The sequence below is a fragment of the Pectinophora gossypiella genome, chromosome 20, assembly GCF_024362695.1.
Source record: "Pectinophora gossypiella chromosome 20, ilPecGoss1.1, whole genome shotgun sequence".
NCBI classification, from domain to species: Eukaryota; Metazoa; Arthropoda; class Insecta; order Lepidoptera; family Gelechiidae; genus Pectinophora; species Pectinophora gossypiella.
This window is the reverse complement of record NC_065423.1, coordinates 6,741,459-6,756,979: the sequence shown is the minus strand read 5'-3', so window position 1 is coordinate 6,756,979 and position 15,521 is coordinate 6,741,459. Positions and strand designations below refer to the sequence as shown.

General features: G+C 37.1%; 2 protein-coding genes across 6 annotated transcripts in view; one reads left to right on the top strand and one right to left on the bottom strand.

Annotated features, from left to right (window-relative positions):
* Positions 1-15,521, bottom strand: part of LOC126375996 (nuclear speckle splicing regulatory protein 1) — a 115,941-nt gene that overhangs the window by 52,429 nt on the left and 47,991 nt on the right. The window lies entirely within an intron of this gene.
* LOC126376395 (uncharacterized) overlaps positions 4,952-15,521 on the top strand; it is a 46,828-nt gene continuing 36,258 nt past the window's right edge. Inside the window, exon 1 of the mRNA XM_050023721.1 lies at positions 4,952-10,102. Coding sequence (XP_049879678.1) covers positions 4,952-10,102 — 5,151 coding nt within the window. The remainder of the gene's footprint in view (positions 10,103-15,521) is intronic.

Here is a 15,521-nt window from a genome sequence, read left to right as displayed (position 1 = left end):
CTCTCCGGTTCTATATAGTCTTCATTATTTATACCAGTCTTGTATATTTATACCAGTTCTAAATTGAACATCGGACAATCCACACGATCACTCCATCGCCCTAAGGCCCTGTTGTGTAATTAACCTATAGAGGACAGTCACCAAAATACTTTCACTATTTCCACCACAACAATGCCTTCGAAGGTACCTTGACGGATTACAATTAACCAATTCACCGGTTCGTTTACTATCAATGATTTGATTGCCAGTATTAAATTGAATTGGTAGAGATAATTAATTGTTACCAATATATGGAGTGGAAACTTGTGATTCAATTCGTGAATTGAGTATTTGAGTTGTTTATTTACTAAAATTACAACATCATTCTTATGTAATGCGGTGCCCGGATTGGGTCAAATTAAGACATCATATCCGACTAAGAACTTCGTATCAATAGTGGATGTAAGTTATCTTCTGATTACTTGTGGCTCTGCCCACCCCATTAGGGATAATGAGCGTGAGTTTGTTTCTTGTTTGGGTTTCCTCTCTTCTAATATGGAGACAGCAAATTGAAATAATTCCAAGTAACGCTCTCGCCATTAGCAATTTCTTCAAAAAGAAGTCTTAAAAAAATCTCCAACCGCTCACATACCTCTAGTGATTATGACCTGGTTCCGCGCATGCGCCGTGTTATATTTCGTTCGTTTATAATAGACATCGCGAACTCGACGACAATGGGCAATCATTACAGTATTGTTGCACGCAGTAATATGAACACCTAGGCATTGGCGGTGCTTTATGTTGTGACCGAGATTTCGTGAAGCATCATCAGTTCATAGATGAGTAGGTTGTGTTGTTATAACACAAAGAAAGAAAACTTTGAGGAATGATTCTGGGTTGTTGTCAAGTGGAATTTTCCGTCGCAAAATTCACGTTTAGTATTCGTTACGGTGTCACAAACACTCCGTCAAAAAAGAAAAAAAATGTGTCACTAACACCCATACGTTATATGGGGTGTAAGTGACATCGTAACGAATATTGAGGGGAAGGATTCGGCTCATTATTCCGAGTTAATATCAAGTGGAATTTTCCATCGCAGAAATGTAGAAATTAAAAATTAACTTAAAAACCAAGAACAAACATGAATTTTACGACGGAAAATTCCACCTGATATTAACTCAGTATCACACCCTTGATGATGTCACTAACACCCTCTACATAGGTTTGAAATAATATACTGGGTGTTAGTGACATCGTAACGAATACTGAGGGGGTTGATTCAGACCATGATTCTGAGTTAAAATCAAGTGGAATTTTCCGTCGCAAAATTCATGTTTTTTTTTTAGTTTTTTTAAATTATTTTCAATTCTATACTTTTGCGATGGAAAATTCCACTTGATATTAACTCAGAATAATCAGATGAATCATCCCTCTCAGTATTCGTTACGATGACACTTACACCCCGTACAAGTACATACGGTAGCCATATAAGTAGGTATGGGTGTTAGTGACACCGTAACGAATACTGAGGGGGATGGTTCAGACCATGATTCTGAGTTGATATCAAGTGGAATTTCGTGTCGAAAAAATCATAAAAATTTTTCTTTTCTTTTTAATTATTTTCCAATCCATACTTTTGCGACGGAAATTTCTACTTGATATCAACTCAGAATCATGGCCTGAACCACCCCTCAAAGTTTTCGTTACGATGTCACTAACACCCTGTATACTTAGGTGTGTATGCCGGTTCGAACCTCGGACTTGCACCCATGAGTTATTAATTTATCTTAAGTGCAGTTTCACTAACACAGTTGGCTCGACCATTATAGAATAGACGGCGATACGGCTCACCACCTATCATATTGGTCTAACAGAAAGCTTGGTGTGGTGTGGGTACTTAGTCCATCTTGCGATGATGTACGTCTGACTACCCCAATTGGGATATAGTCGTGAGCTTATGCTATGTAATATGCCCAGCAATGAATCAGTTAGGTTAGGTTAGGTGGTTATGAAGAATATTTGCAGTAATTCTTTGTTTTAATATATCACTACATAGTATAAAACAAAGTCGCTTTTTCTGTCCCTATATCCCTATGTACGCTTAAATCTTTAAAACTACGCAACGGATTTTGATGCGTTTTTTAAAATAGATAGAGTTATTCAAGAGGAAGGTTTATATGTATAATAACATGCATTAAATAGTGGAGAAATACTGTTATTTTTGAGGTTTTTAATATGATGTCTTAAATAACTTCATTTTTTCCTCAGCATTGTCACCTGAGCGAAGCCGGGGCGGGCCGCTAGTCGGGTATATTTTACTATTACATAATTCCAGTCTCGAAAACCACATTAATCACCACTTAAATAACCCACAATTTGATGATGAAAATGATTTGGCAATTTGAAACCAAACATCAATTAATATTTCATGTAATTATGCATGTGTGGACACATAGAAGTCAAAGCAAATAATTTGCTTTGCGTTTAGCTAACAAAATGATCAACGATGAATATTCATAACCTCTTATTTTGCTTGTTGGTCAATTTTAGTTTGGTATCTACTTACTTTCGTTTTATGAAGAGCTTGTTGTTAAGCTGAGTTTGTTGATTGGAAACCAATGGCAAATAAGATATTGACCGAGTTTCCTTTTTATGTTTTGATGTCATTGTATTATTGCTATGTGTGTAGCGTTTTTTAATAGTAAATAATTCAATATTCTTTTATACAATTGGGTCACTTAACTTTTTGTCGTTAGTCAGCTGTTCTAGAGTACCAATATTGTTGACTCGACCATTTTAGACGGCGGTTTTAGAGGCATGTGTTTTGCACGCTGTAGCGCAGCGTATGAAGAATGAAGATAAACCAGGAAACAATGTTTAAAAATGTAACAGTCTTCTTCTTCTATCGTGTGAGTTGTGAGGTGGATTACCAACCTCATCAACCGTGGTGTCAGGGCTACTATAGAGCCGCCAAAGGCCCCTGACATGACTCATGTAACGACTACGTACTTACATCAGTAAGTAGTAACCGGGACCAACGGCTTAACGTGCCTTCCGAAACACGGATCGTCTTACTTTCGGACAATCAGGTGATCAGCTTGTAATGTTTTAGTCAAACTGGGGGTCACAAAGTGATTTTTGTGATATGTCCCCACCGAGAGTTGAACCCGGGACCTCCGGAGTTCAACGCTCAACCAATAGACCACAGAGGCCGGTAAACTATTAACAGTCATAAAAGTAAAAACCCAATAAGCAAAAGCGGTAATTGTGACCATAAAGCACCCAAGTTCACCGCGATACCAAAACGCACGCGACAGTTATTCCTGACACGACGACCGACCTAACCGTTACCGACACCGTTTCCGTCACAGTTAGCGTTATGTAATACCGGTAACACAGCCTTGATTTAATTAACCTAGCGTTATAACGTTATAAGTTGATAAATAGGGAAACCATAACTGCTAGCGGATCTGAGGGAAATGTATGAGAAAATTATGGTTTTACTTGATGGCATAGATGTGAATTCTAATGGTCTAGTTTAGAGTAGGTAATCTTGAGTGTTGATCTGAAGTCTAGATCGTTGAGAAAACGGTCGCACTGTTAAGATTTTAGAGTGTAGAGCGGTTCGGTAGAAAGGTTCCGCACCCAAAGGGGAAAAACGTGCCCCTTTTGATAAGGCTTCGTTGTCTGTCCGTCCGTCTGCCTGTGACCAGGCTATATCAGATATCTCAAGAACCGTGATATGTAGACAGTTGAAATTTTTACAAAATATGTATTCCTATTGCCTCTTATAACAACAAATACTGTTTGTTTGTTTGTGTTTTGTAAATTTGTGTGCAACAAAGTGTTTTATTATAATTATTAAATACTAAAAATAAAATAATATAAATATTTAAAGGGGGCTCCAATATAACAGACGTGTTTTTTTGGCCTTTTTTGCTCGATATCAATTACGACAACATGTTGGAAATATGAAATTTGTGTACCTATTGCTGTTTACCTAGTCAATGGTACGGAACCCTTTGTGCGCAAATTCGACTCGCACTTGAGTGGGTTTTCCTAACAAGATTGGCGTTTAATGAGATTATTACGCCGTTTATTCTCAACTATACCAAATTTTTAAACAATAGTGAAATCTTTGTAGCATAAAATTTGAATTGAATAAGACCGTAAGTATATTGACAAATAAATTTTATTACTTCATCACTAGATAGTATAAATAGTATAAAACAAAGTCGCTTTTTCTGTCCCTATATCCCTATGTACACTTAAATCTTTAAAACTACGCAACGGATTTTGATGCTGTTTTTTTATTAGATAGAGTGATTCAAGGGGAAGGTTTATTACGTATAATAACATCCATTAAATAGTGGAGAAATACTGTTATTTTTGAGGTTTTTAATGTGATGTCGTAAATAATTTCATTTTTTCCTCAGCATTGCACCTGAGCGAAGCCGGGGCGGGTCGCTAGTTATTAATAAAGTGAAGCCAATTGTCTAAAAGGTCTATTTAATTCAAGTAAAACAAGTTTAAATAAATATTAATGTTTAGTTCATTTATGTTTCGTTAGATGGCAGCACTAGTATTTTAAAACGCGGTATCGACATTCCTATTAGAATCTGTTATAGACCGGAGCATTTTTTCCAATAAATTAATATTGTGCAGTGTAAAGTGTGTTTCATTCAAGTGTTAGTAGCGACATCTGGTGCCGAAACCCGGGAGTGAGCTTTGAGGACATAGAAAATATTACAAGTGTTTGGGACTTAGAAAAATTACGAGTGATTTGAACTTAGAAAATTTCGAGTGATTTGGGACTTAGAAAAAATTTGAGTGATTTGAACTTAGAAAATTTCGAGTGTTTGGGACTTAGAAAAATTTCGAGTGATTTGGACTTAGAAAATTTTGAGTGAATTTGGACTTAGAATAATTTGGATTTGGAACATTAAATTTGGACACTAAAATTAAATACAAAATGGTGGAGATAGAGGCTCTTATACGGAAACAAGAAGATTTATTAGAACGTGTTAAGAAGGCATATGCGAATTATAAAAAATCACCTAAGGACAGAATTACAGTGACATACATTGAGACAAGAACGGAAACTTTACAAAAGCTATGGGAAAGCTTCGTAGAGGATCATAATGAGATTGCTTCGTCTATAGAGAAGTCAGAAAGAGAAGAATTTGAGTATTTTGCAGAAGATGTGTACACTACATTCGAAGAGGTTTACATGGAGTATAAAACAAAACTTAAAGATGATTCGAGAGTTTGCATGTTGAGTGCCCAGCCTTCAGCATCTACATCGGTATCAACAATCCAAAATGCAACAACGCAGAGTTGCGAAGTTAAACTACCACAAATACACCTTCCGAAGTTTTCTGGTGGTTATGAAGAATGGGAGACTTTTCATGACATGTTCCGATCATTGATTCACAACAATGCCAATTTGAGTGCTGTTCAGAAGCTACACTATCTCAAAAGTTGCTTGTCTGGAGAAGCGGAACATCTGTTGAAGAACTTATCCACTACAGAGACAAATTATAGCGAAGCATGGAGTCAACTTACTCGTCGCTATAGCAACAAGCGATACAATGCTAATGAAGTCATGAAGCGATTATTTTCACAAAAGACTTTGTTCTCTGAGTCTCCGACGGCAATCAAACAGTTACTAGATACAACATCTGCGTGCTTAAAATCGTTAGAAAATCTAAAAATTGATACAAGTTCCTGGGACGCTATAATTAATCACTTGGTGGTATCAAAACTTGATCATGAGTCGCGCAAACTGTGGGAGCTTCAAATGAGTGAAACCAAATCTGATGAGATACCAACCTGGAGTAAACTAAAGGCGTTTTTAGAGACGAGATTCAGAACACTAGAGATGTTAGACGCAGGAAAGCCTACAACAAAGCAACTTACCAACAGTACGAGCAACAAACAATTTAACAAATCTAAATCATTTCACCACACTGTTAACGATGAGAAGAAGTCTACTAACACATGTACAATGTGTGAAGGTCCACACACACTGTTTCAGTGCAAGCAATTTGGAAAGCAATCCCCCAAAGAGAGATCTGAGTATGTGCAATCAAAGGGTTTGTGTTTTAATTGCTTGTCTCCAACGCACCCCGTGAAGAGTTGTCACATGTCTACCTGTTGTCGTCGCTGCGGCAGGAGGCATCATACACTATTACATTTTGAGAGAGGTACCAATCAAGATTCAATTTCTAATGAATCTCCGAGCTTCGAGAAAAACCAGAACACAGTGCAAATTCAACCAAACAGAGAACCTGAGACAAAAGTGGTAGCACATTTTGCAAAAGAGAGTCACCAGAGTAAGGTATTACTTGCGACGGCTTTGGTGAAAGTAAAATCAACAAGTGGCTATTCACTTACCGTTCGTGCACTCATTGACCAAGGCTCTGAGGCTTCATTTATTAGTGAAGCAACTGCACAAGCACTCGGCCTTCAGCGATCTTCTGTGAACGGCCTTATATGTGGAGTAGGAGATGGCCAAACAAGAACGAAGAACATAGTTTCATGCGTGATAGAATCTATTCATCAACCTACCTTCTCCGTTCCAGTAAAAGCCTTCGTATTGAAGAAACTGACTTCATTTCTACCTTCCAAGAAGTCGATGATCTCAGACTGGCCTGAAATACAGTTCTTACCTTTAGCTGATCCGCAGTATGGTACACCTGGAAAGATTGACCTCATTTTGGGAGTTGAGGTGCACAGCGAAATCTTAATAGAAGGGCTCGTGAAACATCCATCACTACGTGGTCCGGTGGCACAGAACACCCAATTCGGGTGGATCCTGTCTGGTAGACTCGGAGGTGTAGCACCGTCGGAAGAAGGAAAAATAGTAAGTCTGCACATTCACGTGAAAGAAGATCAGTTTTTAAAACAATTCTGGGAAATAGAGCGAGAGCCTGATTGCATAGAAAAGAGAATGACAAAAGAAGAGCAAAGATGTGAAGATATTTACGAAGAGACAACTATAAGAGACGAAGAAGGAAGATATCTAGTGAGGCTACCTTTTAAAAGTGCTAATCCTGAATGTCTGTATGGAAGATCAAAGGAAGTAGCCTTACGACGATTCGAATGGTTAGAAAAGAAATTGTTGAAAAACCCCCACCTCCACATCGAGTATAAAAAAGTGATGGACGACTATCTTGATCAAAACCATATGGTTAAAATTATAGAGGAGAAACAGTTGTCTGATCCTTACGTCATTTATCTTCCACACCATGCCGTAATCCGTGAAGACAAGGAAACGACTAAGGTCCGAGTAGTTTTTGACGCTTCGAGTAAGGGAGTCAACAACGTGTCACTAAATGAGAATCTGCTGGTGGGACCTAAACTGCAGCAAGATCTACGTCACATACTCATGCGATGGAGACGTCATGCCATTTGCATTGTCGCTGACTTAGTTCAGATGTACAGACAGGTTCGAGTGAACGAGGGAGACACAGACTTCCAGAGAATTTTGTGGAGAGCTAATTCGAGTGATCCCATCCAACACTATAAGTTACTAAGACTTACCTTTGGGACTGCCTGCGCGCCGTATTTAGCAGTAAAATCTCTTCAACAATTAGCTAAAGATGAGAAACTGAAGTACCCTATTGCATCTAAGATTACGTTGGAGGATTATTATATGGATGATCTACTTACCGGTTGTGAAACTCATGAGCAGGCCGTTGAAATATACGAGCAGATGAACGAATTGATGAAAGCTGGTGGGTTTGAGCTGCAAAAATGGTGTAGCAATAGTGATGAGCTACTTGAGCATATTAAAACAGAAAGTCAAAAGTCAAGTCAGTCTGTACTTATCAAGTCAAAAGATATGAAAGTGTTGGGAATCACCTGGAATAAAATATGTGACAATTTCGGATATACATTACAATTACCTAAATTGAGAGATACGGTTACAAAGAGAGGAGTGCTGTCTGACATTGCGAAATTGTACGATCCAATGGGTTGGATAGCACCAGTAATTTTCATGGCAAAGGTTTTCATTCAGAAATTATGGAAATCTGGATTATCATGGGATGAGAACGTGACAAGAGAACTATTTCAAGAGTGGCAAGAATTTAGAGAAGATCTGACAAATATAACGAAAGTTATTATACCTAGATGGTTGCAATCAAAGCAAGACGACAAAGTAGAGCTGCATGTATTCGCAGATGCGTCTCAAGCAGGATACGCCGCTGCTGTTTATATGAAAGCCAAAGATAAGGACGGTCATACCTCTGCAAATCTCATTTCTGCGAAAACTAAGGTAGCGCCTGTGGAGAAAGAAATCTCCATTCCCCGAATGGAGTTATGTGCTGCGTTGCTTGCGACCAAACTTGTTTATGAGGTCGCACAGATTATGAAGGTGCCTAAGAATCAGATATTCGCGTGGTCAGATAGCACGGTTACGCTAGCGTGGTTAGCAGGAGAGCCAAGTCGGTGGACGACTTTTGTGAGCAATAGGGTGTCAGAGATACTTACCATGCTAGATCGTCATCAATGGGGACATGTGAATACCAACCTCAACCCAGCTGACTGTGCGTCCAGAGGTTTATCTGTTGCAGAATTGATAGATCATGAATTGTGGTGGCACGGTCCAAAGTGGCTGCAGGAAGATACTTACCAAAAGAAAACTAGTGAACAGTTTGAGACGGCTGAAGAAATGAAGGCAATTAAAGTCTTAACTTCTACTATTCAAATTGAGGAGAAGTTCATTTGGACAAGATTTTCTGAGTTAGGTCGAATGTTGCGAGTACTATCCTATTGTAAGAAAATTTTAAAGTTGAGACTGCCTAAAGAAAAAAGAGATACAACAAAATATGTGACAGATAAAGAGACACAAGAAGTCTTACAATTTTGTATAAAGAAAACTCAAGGATTATATTTTGAAGAGGAGATTAAACAGATAAAGTCTAACGGTTCTGTACGAAAAAACAGCCAGTTGCACACGCTGTGTCCCATTATTGATGAGTGTGGATTGTTGAGAGTTGGTGGGCGAATTCATGCTGCTAAAGTGGGATATGACAAGCGACATCCAATTATAATGCCTAGCGAGAGTCACCTCACGAAGTTATTGGTATTAGATGCTCACTTAAGAACGCTTCATGGAGGCCCTCAGCTTATGTTGAATTTATTGAGATCAAAATATTGGATCATTCGTGCTAGAGACTTAGCAAAGAAGTGTTACAGAACTTGTGTTAAGTGCGTTAGATATGCAAGGCAAAATAACAACCAGCTAATGGGACAGCTTCCAGAAGCCAGATTAAAACCTAGCAGACCATTTAAGACTGCCGGCGTTGACTTTACTGGTCACATTAATATTCGATTTTCACCTGGAAGAGGAGCAAAATCTTATAAGGGCTACATTTGCATATTTATATGTATGGTATCAAAAGCTATACATCTTGAAGCCGTATCGGATTTGACATCTCAAGGCTTTATAGCCGCCTTTCGAAGATTTGTGTCTAGAAGAGGCTATTGCGAAACACTATTCAGTGACAACGGCACGAATTTTGTGGGGGCCTGTAAGGAATTACAGCACATGTTTGATCGATCCATGTCACAAATACCTGACGAAATCAGTCATTTGCTTGCAAATGAGAAAACTACGTGGAAATTCATACCTCCCCATGCCCCGAACTTTGGAGGGTTATGGGAGGCAGGAGTCCGGTCTGCAAAGACACATCTGAAGAGAGTGATCGGTGATTCTACCCTCACTTTTGAGGAATTATCGACAGTGCTGACGCAGATCGAAGCATGCTTAAATTCGCGTCCACTGTCCTATTTAAGCAACAACCCAGAGGACCCGTTGCCACTAACACCAGGCCATTTCCTGGTGGGTGAGCCTTTGATTGTAATTCCGGATGAAGATTATGAGAAAAAAAATATTACAGGATTGCAGAGATGGAAGCTTACACAAAAAATGGTTAACGATTTTTGGCGCAAATGGTCAAATGAATACTTAGTGACGTTGAACCAGAGATACAAATGGAACACTACAAAGTCAGAGCCTCAGATTGATGATATTGTTTTTATCCAGGATCACAATTTACCTCCAGCGAAATGGTTATTGGGTCGAATTGTGGACAAGCATCCGGGTAAAGATGACGTAACTCGTGTAGTGACGATTCGAACAAAAAATGGATTGTGTAAGCGGCCATGTAATAAATTATGTTTTTTACCACATTCTTAAAAACCTAGAAGTTGACATAAGTAAGTAATGTTCTTTCATTGCCGAAGTTTAATTACACTTTGTTCTTATTAGTTAAGGATTTTAAATGAGTTTGTATGGTGAGTGGTTAATACCTAAAGTATTTCATCTGTTTGTTTGTAGATCATTTGTTAAGTTATATAAGAATCTCCTACAAATTAGAAAACATAAGTTTATAGTTAATAAAGTTCAGATTGTTTACATTGAGCTATGTTTTTTACATTGAATTTTGTATATTTAGGTCATCGGAATTAAAAGTTCTTATTTAGTTCATTTTGTTTGAGTTAGTGGTTAGTTCATTTGTATATTTAAGAGTTATTTCGCATTAAGTGGTTTTTGTTATTTCAAGTTTCTTATTATATGTGCTCATGAGTCACTGTGGGTCTCACTTATTTATCATTATCATAGATGGATCACGCTGTTTTGTTACTTTTAACCCAATTAATTTGCTACGTTTTAAGTAACCACCAGTGACTTATATTTCCTTAATTGTTGAGTTGTGTTAGAGTAATGGAGTATATATTGTAAGTTTAGGAATATGTTTATGTGTCGATACCGTATTCCATTCGTTAATTTCTACTTGGATTGTATTCAATTTAGTAATGTTCTCAAAGATTGTGTTATATTCTTTCTTTTGTGTGAAAAAGGACGAGGTCCTTTGGTGGGCGGGATGTCTAAAAGGTCTATTTAATTCAAGTAAAACAAGTTTAAATAAATATTAATGTTTAGTTCATTTATGTTTCGTTAGATGGCAGCACTAGTATTTTAAAACGCGGTATCGACATTCCTATTAGAATCTGTTATAGACCGGAGCATTTTTTCCAATAAATTAATATTGTGCAGTGTAAAGTGTGTTTCATTCAAGTGTTAGTAGCGACACCAATAGAATGTCTTTCTCTTTCTCTCAGTTACTTTTTATTAAATGTCATAACGCGAAATTACTCAGAAAAAACTATGGAATTTCAATGAAAGAGCAACCTGTGACGTCATAGAAAATGTGACAAAATGTCGCACTTTTTATTACATTTTCCTTTATTAAAATTCATAAATAAGTTAATCTAAAAAAGGAAACGTTTTTATCACTTTTAGATCTGTCTTTATTTAGTAATCAGAATTTCATAATTTATCTTTGACCTAGGAAACAAAACAAAAAAATATGTTTAATTATAGAATTGTGTTTAATTATTTCTTCATTTATCCGTGTAATGTCCGAAAAATTTCGACACATATACAGAACAATGGGTACTACAATAACAAGGTCGTTGTTTAGACTTTCACTCCCATAAAGAAACAGATTATAAATAAAATTATTCTCCACTTTCTCGGAAAAACAGTTGAATCAAGCTAATTAATAAATGTGGAACTTTTTACTGCACACAACATTATCTAGTAGGCTAGTATATACATTCTGTAATAGAGGTGAAAAATAGGTGATTATTTTGAAAGAGTAACAGAAAATGCGTTCGGATAAAAAATCGGATCGGATATTAGAAATAATGGGCAAATCGCTGAGACCTGGCCTTTTTTCTTGTACATTTTATTTTATTTTAGGTTAAGTAATTAATATGTATTTTTAAATTGTGTAAGTAAAAGTATAATAATATTATGTGTGTTGTGGTTTGTCCGAAATATGTTTTTTATTATTATTATATCTATATCATGACCATAAGATATATAATTTAATATTTTTTGTCTTACTTATTTGAAAAGCAAGATTGGTGTAACATCGCATTTCATATTAATATAATAAAATATTATGACTTAAAAGCCAAGTAACCAAACCAAGGCTTTAAAAACGAGTAAATTCGTTTTATGATGCTAAGCTCGTTTATTTAATAACAATTTAATTTTTTAAAACGTTCCTAATTCAAAATATTATGTTCAAATAACAAAGAAACAAAAGACGTGTACAATTTGGACAGGTCTCAAATATGACACACTTATGCTACGTCCGAAGATATCTTTATTAAAAAAAAAAACTCTAAATATCAACCTACTATCTCTACTCCCCATTCTCTGACTCAATCAATCCCCTTAATCCTTCACACCTTCCATCCGGATTCCTTCAAATCAATCGCGTTTATAATTCTCAGAATACCCCTTAACAAAAAAATTATTAACATAATGTAACTATGGTATTGTTAGTACAGCCTTCTGTTCATGGCATAATGGCCCATTGTTATATGGTTACGCCTCTACTATGTTTGTATGTATGTCTGTCTGTTTGTCTTGGGCACTCTATTCATTCTTAACTCCTCATTTTAGACTTTAAAACGAGAATTCTTCGTACAGATAAAAGAGAGAAAGTATGGGATTAGTGTATTATTTTGAGAATTGTAAACTTTTTAATAAATTAGATTGCCTATTCATTGGCTAAAATGATATTTTTAATTGGGATGGGAAACTGCGAGGGTGCTCATTCAGACAGGCAGTTGCTTCTATAATAAGCCGGACCTGTCATACCTTCAGGTTAGGTAAACGGACCCTGTGAAAAACGGGATAATGCTAGGGGGCTGAACTGCGAGGGTGCTCATAATCCGGCCAAGTAGAGAATGACATCGGACAATGTAAATATAACCTGATGAATGTCTTGAGGAGCTCGGTGGCGCAGCGGTTAACGCGCTCGGTCTGCGATTGTTGAAGTAAAGCAACTTTCGCAAAGGCCGGTCATAGGATGGGTGACCACAAAAAAAAATTAAGCCGTTAATAACCATCAATCCGCACTGGACCCGCGTGATGGTTTAAGGCCCGATCTCCCTATCCATCCATAGGGAAGGCCCGTGCCCCAGCAGTGGGGACGTTAATGGGCTGATGATGATGAATGTCTTGCCTCTCACTCGCCAAAGTACAGACAGTGTCCTAACACATGTATCATACTTATTAAGGCACTGTTATTATGCTGTTTGTTTAGGACATTGCAGACTGATCACCCGATTGTCTGAAAGTAAGATGATCCGTGTTTTGTTGGCTACGGCAATCGATCGAATGACAGATTTTAGCACATGTTAATTTAAGAATTCTTTTTTAAATTAAAATTAAATTAAATTAAAATGAAACACTATATAATGATGCGCATTGTTGGTGTTCACGCTGGACGCTCCGATGATGATGGTGATGATGTATGCTGTCACAATAGCTTGGAAATTCTAGCTCAGTTCGTCTCGGCCGGCGGGGATTGAAGTTGCATTTCGAAATACGCGTCCGGGCTATTATATAAGTATGTAGACGTCAGGGGCCTTTGGCGGTTCATTAGTAACCTTGACACCAGAGTAGATGAGTTCGGTCAATGACCTCACAACCGACAGGAGAGAAGAAGGGGTTAGGGCAAGTGTTAGGGCACTGACCGTGCACATAATTTCATGCAAAACACTACCGTGCACAAATTACACGTTTGGAATACTTTTCATGTTTAATGGGGGAAATTTCACATTTATTACCATACCGGCCCTTAACTTACGAACAGCCTAAGATAGCAATTTGCATCGAAAGTGGCACTTTCATGTGAAAATGACTGGTTTTATGCGAAATATAGTACCTAGGACTGATTAGAGACAAGTGTCGGATATTAATACATTAAATGGATTCGAATATGCTATAATACTGGCTATCAGTTAGCCACGAAGAAAGCTTTTTGACGTGACTTATTGTAGACTTGCCGCAAATTACATTAACTACTTGGCCAGATCTATGCCTAATACATACATAACATAAGCAGCCTATACTAGACGTCCCACTGCTGGGCACAGGCGTCCCCTCAACCAACCGGAGGGATGGAGCATACTGCACCACGCTGCTCCACTGCAAGTTGTTTTCCGCCCAAATCCCCCAAGCCCAGAATTATCTTACTTTTTCGGACAATCAGGTGATATTCAATATTCTTTATTTGCATACTATGATGGACATTTCAGTCTCACATCACAGACCCTTTCGGGCACAACAAAAGAAAAAACAAGAGAGAAGGAGGCTTTTAAATGTTTAAATCCGAATCATTAAAATATTCATTAATACTACGATACATACATTGTTTTTTTTATTGTTATTATGAGTTTTAATTCAGGTGATACATACTATTATGGGCCATAATTACGTATTGTAATAGTGACTTATTGTAGATTTGCCGCAGATGGCATTAACTACTTGGCCGGAAAATTCAAAATGGCTGGACCACTTGCTTAATGTTCAAAACCTAATATAGGTTGTTCCTTATATTTGACGTTGAGTTTCTTGAATTGATATAAAAAAAATCGTTTAAGTATATGCCTATATAAATTTCAACCACAGTCTAATGCTTAACAAAGCTTCGGCAAACAATTAACCAAAGTTAAAAAGTGACTCCATGAAACCGCATTACGCCTGTAAACGTTGTAACATATTATCAAACGATTAAAAACTTCTTATGTGATTACGCGCTTCGCGTCTCTTATCTAGCTAGATGAACGTATTATGTGTTTTGGGGTTCCCTATGAAATATTATAAAATCTCTTGCTAGCGAGTTCTCTGGCGCGATCTGCTAGCTATCATCTAGGTATGTATATAATGAGGATAAAAACTGCCTATCTCTCCCATCAGGTGTCGCTACTGTTGATTGTTCTTAAATTTTGACAGTTCCCCATACTATTTGAGAAAACAAACTATTGTTTTGGTTACATTGTTACACTATAACCCTTTGCATTTATTCCCTAAAGATCGGAAAAAAGAAAACATATGAAAACTTATTTTCAATCAAAATTTTCTCTATCCAACTGATGGCTTTCTTTTTCGAAACTCCCATCCTTCAGACGGGATACACTCCACATTGCTCCACATTTTATAGCAATTTATCACGAATTGTCAAAATTTAGAAATACTCAATAGTGCTACCACCTACATTTGAGCTTCTAGTTTTTATCCTCATTCTGATAATTATAGTTATTTATCTATAAAGATCATGCACACTGGATAATATTCTTGAAAATAATATACTTGGGCAGAGTTTTGTAACTTCTTGCGAAAACTGCTTATGGAATCACATATTAAACCAATCATTACTTCAACTTCAAACGTCAGTTGCAAATTACAGTTATATGAAGACCTGCCATATTGCGTGTTGTTATTTATGCCTATGTAAGTAGTATTCACTGGTCAAAAGACTATTTTTTAAGATTATGCTTTAGTTTTAGTTACTGTTAGATAGAACAGAATCGATCGACTGATACGTCACTATGCTAATGAACGTCACAACACTGGCTTCTGTACTTTGACAGATCTAGCTCATACCGCGCATTGAAGCTATTGTAAAACATTATCTAATATTGAAATATTATCACTAATTGTACTG